The sequence below is a fragment of the Zalophus californianus genome, chromosome 4, assembly GCF_009762305.2.
Source record: "Zalophus californianus isolate mZalCal1 chromosome 4, mZalCal1.pri.v2, whole genome shotgun sequence".
Classification (NCBI taxonomy): Eukaryota; Metazoa; Chordata; class Mammalia; order Carnivora; family Otariidae; genus Zalophus; species Zalophus californianus.
Window position 1 is genome coordinate 21434258 of NC_045598.1, and position 18578 is coordinate 21452835.

Below are 18578 nucleotides of genomic sequence, written 5' to 3' on the forward strand. Positions count from 1 at the left end.
ATTTGCAGATTGTCTAATGACTAAGAGTTTCAAAAGAGACTAGTATATGCCCAGTATATTCTGCCATAATCCTGCCTATATAATTTTACCTCCTGTTCTTCTCTAACAGACTCCACAGGTTGGCTTCCTGACTATCTGCCCAACCCTCCCCATTCGCCTTTGCTAGTCCCTCCCCCCATTCCCTTGAAATGTCTCTCCCTCCTACTCTATCCAGCCTACAAGGCCCAAGACAAGAGATTATACTTATTTCTTATCTCTTGTGGCTCTGGAGGGCAGAATCAGAATCATGGGCAGAAAGTGGGGGAGAGGGGGCATGTGGGGGCAGATTTTAGAATCAGTGCAGAAAGTTAATAATAGAACAGCTGGCTGAACTATAAGGAGAAAAGACAGGAGGCAATAATGCTTTTATTACAGGAATAATGAATAATGAATCCATTAGTTATTTTATTATTTTATTTAACTACTTTATTTAACAATTATATAGCGTATATATATTTATACCTACATATATAAAAACCTGTCATAGGCAACAGTGTTAGTGTGTAGGAATGTATGTACGTATACATAACACATAAACACCACAGAGTAAACACTGACAAACGTTGTACATGATAATTTGATAAAGAACTTTAGAAGTCCAAAGGAGGGAAAAGACTTTTTCAGCTGAGAGGAAGAGGCAGCATCTGAGACAGACATCTCTCAAAGCATTATTGGTTCAAATAACAGATAAGAGATGCCTAGGGAGAGCAAAAAGTAAGAGATGATACCTGATTGTTTTCAGGGCTGAGACGCCCTCCTGTCCCAGGAGTACCCGGTATCTTTACCACTGTAGTGCTATTGGCCATGGAGCCTTGTGGAGGGGTGCTGGCTGGTTCCGGTTTTATGGATGAGAAATTGGAGAGGTTGATTAGGGCTGAGGGGCCAAACTGGTTCATAATCTGCCGAGCTTTGGACTTCAGCTCATAGAGCTTATCGAGATCCTGTTTCTTTTTGGAGCTGTGAGGACCAAGGCCAATCAACTGTAGAAGGAAAACAAGAGAACTAGCTCCAGAAACACCTTTAATAAAGGATAAGGTTTGAAAGTAAAATTGCATAATGTCTGTCAGACTTGAAGGGTCTTCAGGATATCTGGGATAGTGACCATTTGATACCTGCACATTAAAAATGGAGGGAATGAAGAATGTTCATTGCTCTCACCTCATATTTAGAAACCATCTCTTCTCCAAAAGCTAAATGAAATAGTCCACAAAATTAAATAAGGAAGAAAGTAAATGAAATAAATCTTACATACAAAAATAAACTAGAATAAGACATTTTTGAAGACTTTGTAAAAACAGAATAGGTTAAGTACTACATGCATTATTTTTGAACAGCAAATAATGTTAAGTTCAAATAAATCAGGGCACAATCACATATTTAAAACTCAGCCACAAAACTTAAGAAAACAGATTAGTTCATTTTGGCACTTCAAAACATGCTTAAGTCTATGTCAGGTCTATGTCTAACAAACACAATTTTTAGCAACTGTTAAAAGTAAGCTGTTCCTTGTCATCAAGAGCAAATTTTCTGTGTTAGCAATCTTTAAGTACATGCAGAGTCCCTAGGCTGGAGTAGCCAAGACTCCTCAATTTTAAAGCCATGAGGTAGACACTGTGGACAGCAGCTTTGGTGTCATCAAGACCAGAAGCACATTTACCAAGTTCTGCCAATAGTGGCCTCAGTGCGCTTACTTACAGCTATCTGAGTGTCTAGATCTTTAATTACATCAGCAACAGCTGTGAGCCCGGTGAAATGAGAGGCAGCCATTTTCAAAAGCTACCTGTAAATGAACAACTGGCATCAAGCACCACCCTTGCCACAGCACCATTTTAATTGCATGGCTTGGCACATCTTCACTGACCAGGATCCAAGCAAACCAGATGTGGAGAAACACATCCTTATTCTTGTCTCCTTATTCATACTGGGCACTGAGGAAAACATCTCCATCTCTTTCATACACAACTTTTAAAATTAATTAATGATGATTATAGTAATATAGATTCTCTTCCAATAAAACAGTGTTCTATTGTTAGGGATAAGCTAGCAGCATATGAAAACATTGGCCAAAATTGTGAAATGAACCTGCAGGAATCATGGCAGTGGTTTTCAGAACTTGGTGAAGTTTAGCAACCTAAATGAGTATCTGCCCTGTCAACTCTTGCCCCGTACTGCTGCGTTCCTCCCCCAACAAATTGTCTAACTCTCTAATATGAGAAATGACCTCTCCTGGTTTGCCCTTAACAAAAGTAACTGACAGGGCACCTGGGTGGCTCAGTCCATTAAGCGTCTGCCTTTGGCTCGGGTCATGATCCCAAGGTCCTGGGATCAAGCCCTGTGTCGGGCTCCCTGCTCAGTGGAGAGTCACCTTCTCCCTCTGCCCCTCCTCCAGCTTGTGCTCTCTCTCTCTCTCAACTAAATAAAATCTTTAAAAATAAATAAATAAAAGCAACCAACTACGTACTGGTTAAGTGACCAAGAGAAAACTTGTTGGCCGAGTCAGCCGAGGAGATAGGAGAGCATCGGGATCACGTGTTTGTTTTTTAACCATATGCCTCCTTTTCCCTTACCCACAAATGTTATCACCAGAAGAATCAGGATAGGGAAAGATTGTTAACATGGTAGTAGTTAACAAAGTATTCCCCCACAGCAAGTTATGAAAGAGCCTTATTAAAGATTATCAGTATGTTCACCCCACTGAACATTATACCTTTCAAATAACATTCACACAACCTTCAAGGGGCTTCCCAAATAGTACTGGGTATTGCTCAAAATAAGTAGAAGACTTTTTTTGTAACAGAGATTTCTGTATAACGGGAATTTCTATAATAAGACCTGTAGACAAAAATATAGCCTATCTACACAGCACCAAAAATGAATAATCATTTATCAAATTAGGAATTAACCTTAAGGAATAGCTCCAGTGGCTATTAATGAAATAAGGGGAATCTGTACATTGTAAGAAAAATCAAAGTTTCTCTCTCAGAAACTAGACTGTACTTTACTGTACTGTTTTGTTGAGAAGCAAACAATACTTCTGCATTTTCAGTAATTCTGGGAAAGTGAGCTACTTCTTCCATTAAAACAAAACAAAGCAGATGATAACCAGACACTCATTACCAGACTGACACTGCCCTTAGTTTCCTAGACTGTTCCTTTATTTGGTTGGATTTAAAACACCATATTCGAGGGCGCCTGGGTGGCCTGTTGGTTAAGCGACTGCCTTCAGCTCAGGTCATGATCCTGGAGTCCCAGAATCAAGTCCCGCATCGGGCTCCCTGCTCAGCGGGGAGTCTGCTTCTCCCTCTGACCCTCTCCCCTCTCATGCTCTCTCTCTATCTCATTCTCTCTCTCAAATAAATAAATAAAATCTAAAAAAAAACACACCGTATTCGTAGGGGTGATGATTACATGGGTTTATACAATGTCAAATTCAACACACTGAATATTTAAGATCTGTGCATTTTACTGTATATAAATTATACCACAATTAAGGACAATAAATCAAATCTCTTGCCTCCCCCACCCAAATAAGTAAAGGACTGCACTCTCAGGCAATTATCCCAGAAAAATGAAATCTTGTGCTCCCATGCAAACGTATATGCTAATGTTCATAGCATTTATCAATAGGGAAAAAGATCATTGAATAAATGATGGTATGAGTACATCTGGAAAATATCTGGTGTCATGTTTAAAATTTAAATATTTGATCCACCTGGAATGAGAAGGTTATATATATTCCTCCCTTCATATATTCCTCTATTCCACTTTTTTAAAAAGATTTTATTTGGGGCGCCTGGGTGGCTCAGTTAAGTGTCTGCCTTCAGCTCAGGTCATGATCCCAGAGTCCTGGGATCGAGCCCCACATTGGGCTCCCTGCTCGGCGGGAAGCCTGCTTCTCCCTCTCTCCCTCCCCTTGCTTGTGTTCCCTCTCTTGCTGTGTCTCTCTCTGTCAAATAAAATCTTTAAAAAATTTTTTTAAATATATGAATAAATAAAAGATTTTATTTATCTATTTGACAGAGAGATAGAGCCAGAGAGCACAAGCAGGGGGAATGGAAGAGGGAGGAGAAGAAGGCTCCCCACTGAGCAGGGAGCCCCATGCAGGGCTCGATCCCAGGACCCCAGGATCATGACCTGAGCTGAAGGCAGATGCTTAACTGACTGAGCTACCCAGGCGCCCCTATACTCCTCTATTTCAGATGGATCAAATATTTAAACCTTAAATATAAAATAATATACTAGAATGTAGGAGATTTAAAAAAACATTCTGAAATCTAAACCTCTCACTTTGTACAAAAACTAACTCAAAATGGATCACAGACTTTAATGTAAAACGTACAATTATTTTTTTAAAGATTTTATTTATTTGAGAGAGAGAATGAGAGAGAGAGAGAGCACATGAGAGGGGGGAGGGTCAGAAGGAGAAGCAGACTCCCTGCTGAGCAGGGAGCCCGATGCGGGACTCTATCCCGGGACTCCAGGATCATGACCTGAGCTGAAGGCAGTCACTTAACCAACTGAGCCGCCCAGGCGCCCTAAAACGTACAACTATAAAACTTTTAGAAAAAACAGGAGAAAATCTTTGGGCTCTACCAGGCAGAGTTCTTAGACTTGACACCAAAAGCACAATCAGTAAAAGGAAATACTGATAAATTGGCCCTCATCAAATTAAAAAAGTTTCTTCTGTGAAAGCCCCATGTGGAAAGGATGAAAAGACAAGCTACGGAGTAGGAGAAAATATTTACAAATTACATATCCAACAAAAAACTAGTACCTAGAATGTATAAAGAACTCTCAAAACTCAAGGTTGTTTTTTTTTTTTTAAGTAATTCAGTCACAAAATGGAGAGAAGACGCAACCAGACATTTCACCAAAGAGGATATACAGACGGCAAATGAAGCACATGAAAAGACGTTCAACATCATTACTCATTAAGGAAAGGCAAATTAAACCTGCAATGAGATAAAACCACACACCTGACTAAAATAAAAAATAGTGATAGAACCAAATGTTGACGAGGATGCAGAGAAACTGGATCACTGGTAGACTGCCAGTGGGAATGGAAACAGAATAGCCACTCTGTAAAACCGTTTACAGGTTCTTAAAAAATCTATCATGTAGTGCCACAGAGAAACCTAAAAAGACATGAAGACAAAATGGAAAAACTATGATCTGAATAAATTATGGACTTCAGTTAATAATATTATATCAAGGGGCACCTGGGTGGCTCAGTCGGTTAAGCGTCTGCCTTCAGCTCAGGTCATGATCCCAGGGTCCTGGGATCAAGCCCCGCATCAGGCTCCCTGCATCAGGCTCCCTGCTCCATAGGGAGCCTGCTTCTCCCTCTCCCTCTGCCTGCCGCTCCCCCTGCTTGTGCTCTCTCTGTCAAATAAATAAATAAAATCTTTAAAAATAATAATACTGTATCAATACTGGTTCATTAGTTGGAACAAACGTGCCATACTAATGTAAGATGCTACTATGGAGAAACTTGCTACAGGGTGTATGGTAACTGTATTATCTTCCCCATTTTTCTGTAAACCTAAAACTGTTCTAAGAAATAGCTTATTAAAAAAAGAAAAAGGGAGGGGCGCCTGGCTGGCTCAGTCAGCAGAGCATGCAACGGTACAGCATGCAACTCTTTTTTTTAAGATTTTTTTTTTTTTTTAGAGAGAGAGAGAGGGAGAGAGTGAGGGAGAGCAAATGCGGAAGGGGGAGGCACAGAGGGAGAGGGACAAGCAGACTGCACTGAGCGTGGAGCCGGGCACAGGGCCCGATCCCACCACCCCAAGATCATGACCTGAGCCAAAATCAAGAGTCAGATGCTTAACTGACTGAGCCACCGAGGTGTCCCAAAGAGCATGCAATTTTAATCTCAGGGTCGTGAGTTCAAGCCCCATGTTGGGTGTGGAGCCTACTTAAAAAAAAAAAAGGAAAAAAAGAACAAATCACTAATACATAAACAATAGGGATAACTTAAAATATTTAAATAAAAAAAGAGAAAAGCCAGTCTCAAAAAAATATACACTGTATGATTCTGTTTATATGAAATCCTAATCTCTAATGATCTAAAAACTAATCTCTAGCAATAGATGAGGCAGAGAAGTTTGGGGCATGGGGGAGTTTGTGTGGTGGATGGGGGAAGTTTGTATGGTGGATGTAAACACTCTGTATCTTGAGTGGGGTGATGCTTACCCAGCTAGATACATTTATCAAAGCTGATCAAACTATCTACTTATAATGTACATATTTTATTGTATGCAAATTATACCTAAATAAAATTGACTATGAAAAAAGAAATCTCAACATGCAACATGACCCAACCAAGGCCTAGGCATTTATCCTAGAAAAATGAAAACTTAAGTTCACACCAAAACCTGCACATGAATATTCATAGTAGCTTTATTTGTAATACTCAACTGTAATCAGTTCAGATGTCTCTCAAGAAGTGAATGGTTAAACATCCATACCACAGAAAATTACTTATCAATAAAAAGGAAAAAACTTGATACACACAACTTGGACGAACCTCCAGAGAATTATGCTGAACAAAAGACAATACAAAACAATGAATCATGGGACACTACATCAAAAACTAATGATGTAATGTATGGTGATTAACATAATAAAAGAAAATTTTTTAAAAAATAAAAAGTAAAAAAAAAAATTCAGAATTCTGGTATCTCTTGAAACCAGAATGCCACACATTCTTGAAAGGCAAAAATCAGCTAGAGCTAAGTAACAGCAATCCCATTTAATAAGGGGATGCTAATCTCCAATTTTTCATAATCTTTATCATTCATATCATACATACATTTTTGAATTCCACAGCCACGCCTGGAACTTTTTTTTTTTTAAAGATTTTATTTATTTGACAGAGAGAGCACAAGCAGAGGGAGAGAGAGGGAGAAGCAGGCTCCCTGCTGAGCAAGAAGCCCGATGTGGGACTCGATCCCAGGACCCTGGGAGCATGACCCAGGCCAAAGGCAGCTGCTTAACCGACTGAGCCACCCAGGCATCCCACCACCTGGAACTTTTATGTTCTATGTCTCACCACTGTTGTTAGTTGCTACTTGAGTTTTTAAGCTCCTGTAGGACAATAAATCTGATTTTATTCCTTATTATAATCTTGGCACCTTAAAAAAAAAAAGACAATACAAAAAGAGTACATTTGGGCGCCTAGGTGGCTGTCAGTTAAGCATCTGCCTTCAGCTCAGGTCATGATCTCAGGATCCCGGGATCAAGCACTGCATCGTCTCTCCTCCCCTTATGCTCTCTAATAAATAAAATCTTTTTTTTTTAAGAGTACATTTAGGGTGCCTGCGTGGCTCAGTTGTTAAGCATCTGCCTTCGGCTCAGGGCATGATCTCAGGGTCCTGGGATCAACTACCGCATCGGGCTCCCTGCTCAGCGGGAAGCCTGTTTCTCCCTCCCACTCCCCCTGCTTGTGTTCCCTCTCTCTGTCTCTCTGTCAAATAAATAAAATCTTAAAAAATAAATAAGGAGTACATTTATATAACATCTTTGAAATGATAAAATTTTAGGAATAGAGGACAGATTAGTGAGATTGTCAGGGACTGGGTGGCAGGGAAGCAGATGTGGTTATAAAAGGGCAAAATGAGGGACCTTTGTGACAGAATCATTCAGTGTCTTGACTGTGATGATGGATAAAAGAACCTATAAAAGTGACTAAGTTGTATAGGACTTAATCCATATATACCCACAACTGAACACAAGTAAACAGATACAAGTAAAACTAGTAAATCTGAATAAAACTGGTAGATTTTATCAATGTCAATATCCTGATTGTCATAATAGACAGCAATTTTGCAAAATGTACCACTGGGGAAAATTGAGCAAAGTATACAAGAGATCTCTCTGCATTATTTCTCATAACTACACATAAATCTACAATTATCTCAATTATTTAAAAATTGAAAAAAAATTATTCTCAGCAGTAAGTGAAAAGCAGTTCTGGGGTACCCAGGTGGCTGTCAGTTAATCATCTGACTTGATTTTGGCTCAGGTCGAGAGCTCGAGGTTGTGGGATCGAGTCTCGTATCAGGTTCCAAGTGGAGTCCGCTTAGGTTTCTCTTTCTCCCTCTCCCTCTGCCCCTCTCCCCCCAACTCATGCTCACTTGGTCTTATTCTCTAAGATAAATAAATAAATCTTAAGAAAGAAAAGTCCTTCTAAAGATGACCCAAAGCTCAGGAGTCATAAAAGACTGACATGTTCAATTACATACAAATAAAGATGTGTGAAAAATAAATAAATTTTTAAATAAAAATAAAAATGTCTGCATGGCAACAAACATAATAATAATTAAAGGACAAAAGACAAACTAGCAAAAATATATGCAATATGTATCAAAGACAAAGGACTAATTTCTTTTACATATAAAAAATACCTATACATTAATAGGCACCCAACCACCTAAAAGAAAAATTGCAAAATCAACAAAAACGACAGTACAAGAAATTCAAATAGCTCTTAAAGTAATGAAATGATCCTTAAAAAAAACTAATGAAATGATTCTTATTCTCACTGATAATAAAAATGCAAATTAAAACTATTTATTCCTCCTTTGGCAATGATGAAAAGTTCTATACATACTGTTTGAAAGTTTTATAGAGAAATAGTCATTTCACACATTGTTGGAGTTGGAAGGGGGTGGAGGATATAAATTAGTTAGGTTTCTACAAAGGGCTACTTGGCACTATCTATCAAAATTAAAAAAGCATGTATTGGGGCACCTGGGTGGCTCAGCTGGTCGAGCATCCAACTCTTGATTTTGGCTCAAGTCATGATCTCAGGGTCTTGAGATCAAGCCCTGCGTCGCATAGAGCCTGCTTAAGATTCTCTCTCATTCCTCCTCTGCCCCCCCCATTCACGCATGCGTTCTCTCTCTAAAAAAAAGAAAAGCATATATTGTTTTGATCCCATAGTTCTATCTTTAGCGATTTATATTATAGTTGGATATCTATGTAAATAGAAAACTATAAATACGAGGAATATCAACCTAAATGTCCAACGAAAGTGATATAGTTAAATAAATTAAGGTATAACCACAAAATGAAATACATTGAAAAAGAGTAAGACTCATGAAAATATTAAGCTGGGGTGCCTGGGTGGCTCAGTGGGTTAAGTGACTGCCTTCAGCTCAGGTCATGATCCTGGGGTCCTGGGATCAAGTCCCGCATCGGGCTCCCCCTGCTCTGCAGGGAGCCTGCTTCTCCCTCTGTCTGCCACTTCCCCTGCTTGTGCTCTCTCTCTCTGTCAAATACATAAATAAAGGCTTTTTAAAAAAATAAAATAAATTAAAAAAAAGAGAAAATATTAAGCTGAATGAAAGAATCCAGGGGTGCCTGGCTAGCTCAGTTGGAAGAGCATGTAACTCTTGATCTCGAGGTTGTGAGTTCAAGCCCCATGCTGGGTGTACAGATTACTTAAATAAAACTTTTTTTAAAATTTAAAAAACAGAGGGCGCCTGGGTGGCTCAGTTGTTAAGCATCTGCCTTCAGCTCAGGTCATGGTCCCAGGGTCCTGGGATCGAGCCCCGCATCGGGCTTCCTGCTCTACAGGAAGCCTGCTTCTCCCTCTCCCGCTCCCCCTGCTTGTGTTCCCTCTCTTGCTGTGTCTCTCTCTGTCATATAAATAAAATCTTAAAAAAAAAATTTAAAAGGGGTGCCTGGGTGGCTCAGTTGGTTGAGCGACTGCGTTCGGCTCAGGTCATGATCCTGGAGTCCCGGATCGAGTCCCATGTTGGGCTCCCTTCTCGGCGGGGAGTCTGCTTCTCCCTCTGACACTCCCCCCTCTCATGTGCTCTCTCTCCATTCTCACTCTCTCAAATAAATAAATAAATAAAATCTTTAAAAAAAATTTAAAAACAATAAATGAATCTAGTTGAAAAGACATGTATGATTCCATTTATATGAAATGTCCAGAATAGACAAATCTATAGAGACAGAAAGTAGATTAGTGGTTGCCAGGGCTGAGGAGTGGGGGAAAGGGACAGAGATTGACTGCTAATGGTAGAGGATTTATTTTAGGGGGGATAAAAATAATCTGAGATTAGATTATGGTGATGGTTGCACAACCGTGAATGTACAAAAAAGTCATTGAACTGTACATCTGATAATGGTGAATTGTATGATATGTGAATAGCATCTCAATAAAGCTGTTTTTAAAAAACAAGGAAGAGAGGCGCCTGGGTGGTCAGTCGTTAAGGGTCTGCCTTCGGCTCAGGTCATGATCCCAGGCTCCTGGGATCAAGCCCCGCATCCGGCTCCCTGCTCAGCAGGAAGCCTGCTTCTCCCTCTCCCACTCCCACTGCTTGTGTTCCCTCTCTCACTGTCTCTCTGTCAAATAAATTAATAAAATCTTTAAAAATAATAATAAATAAATAAAAAACAAGGAAGAGGGACGCCTGGGTGGCTCAATTCAGTTAAGCACCTGCCTTGGCTCAGGTCATGATCCTAGGGTCCTGGGATCAAGCCCCATGCTCAGCAGGGGAGTCTGCTTCTCCCTTTCCCTCCCCCTGCTCATGCTCGCTCTCTCTCTCTGGCTCACCCTCTCTCTCAAAGGGATAGGTAGAATCCTTAAAAAAAAAACAAAAAATGAAACAAAGACGCTTATGAAATGACCTCTAAAATACACTGTTCATTGAAAATGCAAGGTACAGAAGAGTGAGCATAATTTGTTATCATTTATTAAAAGACATATAATTACAAATGCATAAATTATTCCTGGAAAGATACATAACAAACTGATAACAGCAGTTATCTCAGTGGGGAGGGGAATGGTGGTATCTGGGTGGCCTATGGGACCAAGGTGGAAGAAGATTTGCTTTTCATTGTATACCCAAATTCTGTCCCATGTGCATGTTATCTATGAAAAAAAGTACTGTTTGGTTTGTTTCTTCTGAAAAAATAGGTAATTCTGAGAACTGTTTTTAAATATAACAAAAAATAGGGGCACCTGGATGGCTCAGTCACTTAAGTGATAGACTGTTGATTTCAGCTCAGGTCATGATCTCAGGGTCAAGGGATCATGCCTCACATTGGGCTCCGCAGTCAGTATGGAGTCTGTTTGAGATTCTTTCTCTCCCTCTCCCTCTGCCTCTCCCCCGCATCACATACATGGGCGCAGACTCTCTCTCTCCCTAAAAGAATAAATCTTAAATATATATATATAGCAGTAGCAACAAAAATGAACCTTGATCTATATCTCACACCTTATAAAAAAACAAACTCAAAACTGATCACAGATGTAAAATTAAAAATGTAAAACTATAAAACTTTTACAAGAAAGCATAGGGAAAAAAATCTTCGTAACTTTGGGTCAGGGCAGGAATCCTAGATACAACACCAAAAAGCACAATCCACAAAAGAAACTGATAAAGTGGACTTAATCAAAATATAAACTCCTGCTCCACAAAAGAAAATAAAGACAAGTCATAGATTAAGAGAAAATATTTACAAATCACATATCTGACAAACAACTTGTATCCAGGATATATAAAGAACTCTCAAAATTCAACAATAAGAAAACAAACAGACCAATTAAAAAAATGGGCAAAAAATCTGAACAGATCCTTCACCTAAGATATACAGATGGCAAATAAACACATGAAAAGATACTCAATATCATTAGTCATCTGGGAAATGCAATTAGGGAAATGAATACTAAATACTATTAGAACAATTAAAAATTTTTAAGAAAATACAAGTGCTGGAGAGGATGTTGAACAACTGAAACCATCATACATTTCTTTTTTTTTTTTTTAAAGATTTTATTTATTTATTAGAGAGAGAGAATGAAAGATAGAGAGCACAAGAGGGAAGAGGGTCAGAGGGAGAAGCAGACTCCCCGCCGAGCAGGGAGCCCGATGTGGGACTCGATCCCGGGACTCCAGGATCATGACCTGAGCCGAAGGCAGTCGCTTAACCAACTGAGCCACCCAGGCGCCCCCATCATACATTTCTGTGTGAATGTATAAAACGGTGCAATCTCTTTGGAAAACAGTTTGGCAGGTTTTTGTTTTGTTTTGTTTTGTTTAAAGATCTTACTTATTTACTTGAGAGAGAGAGTGATAGAGAGAGCACAAGTCGGGTAGAGGGGCAGAGGGAGAAGTGGACTCCCTGCTGAGCAGGAGCCTAACTCGGGACTCAATCCCAGGATCCCGGGATCATGACCTGAGTTGAAGGCAGACATTTAACTGAGCCAGCCAGGTGCCCCAGTTTGGCAGTTTCTTATAACATTAAATATATACTTATCATATAACCTGGCAATCCCACTCCTCGGTATTTACCCTAAAGAAATGAAAACTTAAATTCACACAAAAATTGGTACGTGAATGTATATAGCAACATTATTAACAACTGCCAAAAACTGGAAACAACCCAGATTTCCTTCAACTGGTGAATGGATAAACCATGAATATATATTCATACAATGGAATACTACTCAGCAATAGGAAGGAAGAACTACTGATCCATGCGACAACGTGGATAATCTCGAATGCGTATGCTAAGTGAAAGAGGCAAGACTCAAAGGCTACTTACTGTATGATTCCATTTATATGACACTCTGGAAAAGGCAAAGCTATATGGATGGAGAAAATAGATCAGTGGTTGCCAGTGGCTTGGAGTGGGCTAGGGCTGGACTACAAAGGAGCAGCATGAAGAAAATTCTGGGGGTGGTAGGACTGTTAGGTAGCAGTGTGATGGTGCTTACATGACAGTATGCATTTGTCACAACTCATAGAACTGTACTCCCCAAAGGGTGGATTTTTTGGTATGTAAATTTAAAAACAAAACATCACAACCATTCTGAAATGGTCAATGCCTCCACATCCAAATTACCTGTTTACTGACAACTTTCATCAAGTCCAACTGTGGATGATGCTGACCAAACACAATGGAATGAAGTGACTGTAAATAACCTGAATTCCATTACATAATATACCATGGTTGCCTTTGGGCTACTCAAGTTTCTAATTCTCAGTTACTTGGAATGCCAAGAAATAGGAAGTACTGCTGTGTAAAAACAGGCATTAACCCTGGGACAGTTTGGGAGAACACTTATAATAGTAAACCCTTATTAGCACCTACTATGTGGAAATCACACGCTATGGGATTTACAAAATAATTCCAGGAAGTCCATGCCCTAGTGATCTACGGTAAAAGTTATTTAGTAATTTTATCAAAACAAGATTGTGTGGCTGGGAGTTCAGTTAAATGCCAAGCCTATCCTCCCTCCCGCTTACCAGCTACATTTAAACTCTGGCTGACAGGCTGAGGATAACAAGCCCCAACTGCTTTTCCTTTTAACAGCTTGTACCTCAAACAGAAATCCAGTTGCAACCCTATTACTGTATTAAGAGGATCTGATTTTTCAGAGGGTAGGAGATGGGGGGATACCTTGTAGTAATTATAAGACTATGGCCTTTTCTAGACATCTGTTCCATTAACAGATTTTTTTTTAAAGATTTTATTTCTAAATATACTTCTACACCCAATGTTGGGGCTTGAACTTAAAAACCCGAAATCAAGAGTCACATGCTCTTCTGACTGAGCAAGCCAAGTGCCCCACAGATATCCACCCCCACAAGATTTTTTTTAAGTGGAGAGAATAGGGGAGTAGAAGACCAGATTGTCTTTAAAACCCTTTCACTTCTGAAATGTTCAGGAATTATTTAAACAAACTACTGGAATGAAAGAGACTGCCAGGCTGATGGCATAAAAGCCCTATCACTATGGTGCATGACTTAACTTACTGACTGGGTTTTCTACCTGTTTCTCTCCTCACTGGCTTCTAGATGTATCTTAATCAACTCATATTTCCCAGCCTAAAAAAACAGAATCAATTAATTGCATTCTGTAAGACTTGAGAACAGAAACATGGGATTTTTTTCCCCACTAGTTTTTTTGACTAGTTTAGTCCTATTTAGGTGGTTTTGACTTAACAGAAAGGCAATATACTACAGTGGTTGAGGGCATGGACACTGGGGGCAGTGTCTGGGTTCAAGTACCAACTCTGCCACTTATTAATTAGCTTTATGTCCCTGAGCAAGTTATCTAATCTCTTTATGCCTCAATTTCCTCATCTGAAAAATTGAGTTAATCATAAAGTGTATCTCATGGGATTGTTGTCACAATACATTGAGTTTATATATCTAAAGCACTTAGAAGAGTGCCTGGCACATGGAAAGTACAAATAAATGTGTTTGCTAATATTATATAATATATATGCTCTCCTCTTCTAAATCTTAGTTATAAAAATCAGTGTATTAAAACTAAAAGGTTTCCCCATTGTAGTATGTGTTGGTGCAATCCTATAACCATTTGTATGACTTCAGACATTAAAAAAAACAATAGTGACTGAAAAAAAATGGTATCGGTAAATGGTCAACAGGAGGCTGATGAGGGGTACTATGGCACAAGGAAGACCCAAGTCAGGAGGGTTGGGTATCCTCCCACTTCTGCCACTGAATTATGTGAGCTCCCTTTGACCAGTTTCTACATCTATAATTAAGCATAGGATCAGACAGATTTTAAAGTCCCTTCCAACTCTAAGAATTAGTGTAAGATTTTAGATTAGGTCCATATGTACTGATTTCAGTTTGTCTTCTGCATCCAGCACACCTGTTCCACAGTACAGACTCTAAACACTGCTGGTATATTGTCTCCAAAGTATTCTGGGACTTTCCATGAAGAGTGCAGATCAAAAGTAATATGTTCTATGTTCATATCTGCTCTAACAAAATGATTTTCCGATCAGGTACTTTCAAATACTATTATAATAACTCAGTGCTAGAACCACAAATGAGTGAAATAAGTACCTTTTGCAAATGTAGATGAGGATGTTAATTCAGGAATAAGTTATCATTAATTAAACCATCAAGTACTTTGAAATGGTGGCATGGGCATGCTTTATTTCACAATTTGGTGTAAGTTTTGATCACCTGCAAACAGTAGAGGCACTTGCAAATAGTATAAGCTAACCCTTTGGGAAAAAATAGTAGTTTCAACTAGTTAGCCCAATTTCCCTGATCATCTAGTTCATGTTACGATTAATTGTAAAGTTAATCCAATTTAGCTCCTTCTTCAAGTTGGTCTTTCTTGGCCTCCTAAATTTCAAATTAAATATATCTTAGTCCATTGTGAGGAAAAGTTCTATTCAGGTCCTATTTTCCTATCTTAAATATCTATTCTTATTTAAAAACACAGAAATTTAGATCTCCTCAAATACTACACTATATAAGAACCCTAACAAGTTATAGTACTTGACATAAAGAGAAGTTTTAAGGAGGAGGGGGGTGCTTTCATTCTTTTTTTTCTTTTTTTAAAGATTTTATTTATTTATTTGACAGAGAGAGAGAGAGAGAGAAAGCATGAGAGGGAACACAAGCAGGGGGAGTGGGAGAGGGAGAAGCAGGCTTCCAGCCAAGCAGGGAGCCCGATACGGGGCTCGATCCCAGGACCCTGGGATCATGACCTAAGCCGGAAGGCAGTCGCCTTAAACAACTGAGCCACGCAGGTGCCCCGGGTGCTTTCATTCAATGATATGTTTTATATAAGTGTTATTTCTATTTTGTTGATGGGCAAACTGATATATGGAGAGGAATTTACTTAGAAAAGTAGAAAAAAGTTAGTCAAACACATAACATGGGTTTAGTACCACATTTTCTGGCAAGGTACTTAACCTCTCTGAACCAATTGGGACTAACAAAATCTAACTTGTGGGGCTGTAAGTGATAATTAAATATTTAAAAGTCCTTATGGGCGCCTGGGTGGCTCAGATGGTTAAGCATCTGCCTTCGGCTCAGGTCATGATCCCGAGGTCCTGGGATCGAGTCCCGCATCGGGCTCCCTGCTCCTTGGGAGCCTGCTTCTCCCTCTGCTTCTCTCTCTCTCTCTCTCTCTCTCTCTTCCCCCCCTCTGTCTCTCATGAATAAATAAATAAAATCTTTAAAAAAAAAAAAGTCCTTATGATGGTGCCTGATTAGTCTGAGTAGGTTTCAGTAAAAGACATTATTGAAGGGAAGTAACTCGTCCAAGTATCCTTGACATTCTTATCTAAAAGCAGTCATCTGGGGCGCCTGGGTGGCTCAGTGGGTTAAAGCGTCTGCCTTCAGCTCAGGTCATGATCCCAGGGTCCTGGGATGGAGTAGAAGTCGGAGTCAGGGCTGGACTCCCCGCTTAGCGGGGAGCCTGCTTCTCCTGCTCCCTCTGCCCCTCTCCCTGCTTGTGCTCACTCTCTCTCTCAAATAAAAAATCTTTAAAAAATAAAATAAGTAAAAAATAAAATAAAAGCACCCATCTCCAGTAAATGCCTATACTAAAAATAGAAGATACAACTTACTTATCTGCAACTTTCTAAACTGCTTACTATATTTTTTGGGGGGAGGGGGCTTCGTTTAAAGGTTCCCTAACTGGTTAAGTGACATTCGCTGTATTGATGTCAGTACAGTAACAAGCCTCAAAATAAAGTACTAAATTTGTAAAAAATTTCCCTCTTGCATTAGAAGTTAAAGCAAAGATTCTAGAAGCATGTTTTCAAGGATATTAGCCAAGTATTTCCTATTTGCTAGGCACAGTAGGGTACTATATCAAAATTACGATCTAATCAATCATTACCTCACTGTGATCCTATACCTTCTTTGGACCCTAGCCTCTTTACATATAAAACAGGAGTTTAAAAAAGATTATCTTTCTGGGCCATCCTGTCCTCCTATCTCTAACATTCTTTGATTTGAGATGCAGAGATCTGTGCTCAATCAGGGTCGAGTGGAACGGTATTTAAAGCACTTATCAAGTATATAACTGAGTTCAAACGGCTTCGACTTCACATCAGAGCTTCGTAAGAATGAAGCAGAAAACGAAGATGCTTGCATGGGGCTTTCCTAGAGAAAGTATCTGGCACAAGAAAAGCCTGCCAAAAGCCAAGCAGGTAGCGAGAAGGAAGGGTCTTCTTCCCCTGAATACATCCTTTACCACTCTGGATTCAGAGTATATGAGAAAAAAATAGATCACTAGATCTTTTCCAAACTCTCTCCCTTTCCCTTGGAGTCTGATCTCGCAGCCATGGCCCCTTATACTCTCCGCTTTGGGGAGCTCGGGTCTTCACAGCCCTGTTCCCTCAGGTACTTCAGAGTCTCCAAGCCCAGATCCCGTCCCCACAGAAGCCCGTCTTCATTGCCCGCTGCTGTTCCTTCCGAACCCAAGTGTTCTCTGAGTGCTCCTGCCCCTCAGGAACCTAAGTCTTCGCTGCCCTGTTTCTGACTCCTTAGGAGCCTGGATCTTCACTGTCCCGCTTCTGTCTCTTAGGAGCCCAAGTCCTCACAGCTCCGCTTTTACCTTTCCGAAGCCCGTGTCTTCACGCCCCTTTCCCTTCCGACCCTCTCCTCTTAGGAGCATGGGTCTTCACAATCCTGTCCCTCTCACACCGCTTTCCCTCAGGTGCCGGAGAACTCACATCCGTCCCTGTTCCCTAAGTCCCGTCTACAGCCCGGGTCCTCACAGCTGCGTCTTCTCCGAGCCCGGATCCCCTCAGTCCCGTCCCAACAGCCTGATTCCTCGCACAACCCGGTCTCCTCCACAACCTAGTTCTTCAAACACTGACCCACTGTGGGTCTGGGTCCTGACTCCCTCCTCCCGCTCTTCTTCCTCAACTGCCAGGGCCCAACACTCACAGGCAGCAGCGTCTATCTCCCCATGATATGCGGAGACTGCCCCAGTGAAGCGTTCGTCTCAGCAGCCGGTCCGACTGCTCGGCCCTCCCCGAGTACTTCCGGCACCGCTCCCCGCCTCCAACCCGGAAACGCGCGGCTCTTCCGGCCGGCGGGCGCGCGCCTGGCTTGCGCAGGCGCAGACTGTTCTCTGACACGTGGTCGGGGTCCTAGGCTGTTGCCCCGCTCCGGCCGTTGTGCTTTTTCTTGCTTGTGGTTGACTGGCAGCGTGGGCGAGCCCTTCGCCTTCTACCTAGGTGTTACGAACCCTGCCCTTGCTGTTTCTTTCCGTCTCCGCCTGTCGTATATATCGCTAGCACTACCGGTAATTGACGCCCTCGGATGGTTTAGAAGTCGCCATTTTTAGTTGGTGCCTTTTATCTTGTTATTGGGACGAAGAAACCCACCTGGGACCGCAGCACCCAGTAGGTAATTCTGTTGAACTCTAACAAGGGAGTTGGCAACACAAGAACCTGGAGACGAGAGACCGTTTGTACCTGTGAATTGGCAACTAATAATATCAATTGAACGTTTACTGTCATCCAGGAATTTTGCTAAGCCCCTTAACTCCGATATATCATTTAATCTTTTAAAGAAAACCCGTGAGAGATGAAGTAAGGTGCTAGCTAATAAGTGCAGTCTCAACTTGAACTCAGAAGTCTCACTGTAAAGCCCAATACTGTCCTGTAGTAACCATTAAACTGATGGTTTTGGTTTTTCCATCAAACGCTTTGGGATAACTTTATTTTTTACCCTATGCCAGGTGATAGGCATCTAAGACCCAGTCCTAGTCAATGTGGCAGGAAT

The 18578-nt window shown here is 40.6% G+C and overlaps 1 protein-coding gene across 3 annotated transcripts in view; it reads right to left on the reverse strand.

Moving 5' to 3' along the window:
* Nucleotides 1-17859, reverse strand: part of TAF12 (TATA-box binding protein associated factor 12) — a 35243-nt gene extending 17384 nt beyond the window's left edge. The window contains exons 1-3 of one of the 3 annotated variants that reach the window (XM_027577930.2): nucleotides 17736-17823; nucleotides 1735-1819; nucleotides 768-1019 (exon numbers count right to left, since the gene is read on the reverse strand). In XM_027577930.2, coding sequence (XP_027433731.1) covers nucleotides 768-1019; nucleotides 1735-1806 — 324 coding nt within the window. In that variant the 5' untranslated portion in view covers nucleotides 1807-1819; nucleotides 17736-17823. Of the gene's footprint in view, nucleotides 1-767; nucleotides 1020-1197; nucleotides 1230-1734; nucleotides 1820-17735 lie in introns of those variants that run through there. The other 2 variants (XM_027577933.2, XM_027577936.1) reach the window with 2 other exon arrangements.
* Nucleotides 17860-18578: the final 719 nt, after the last annotated feature.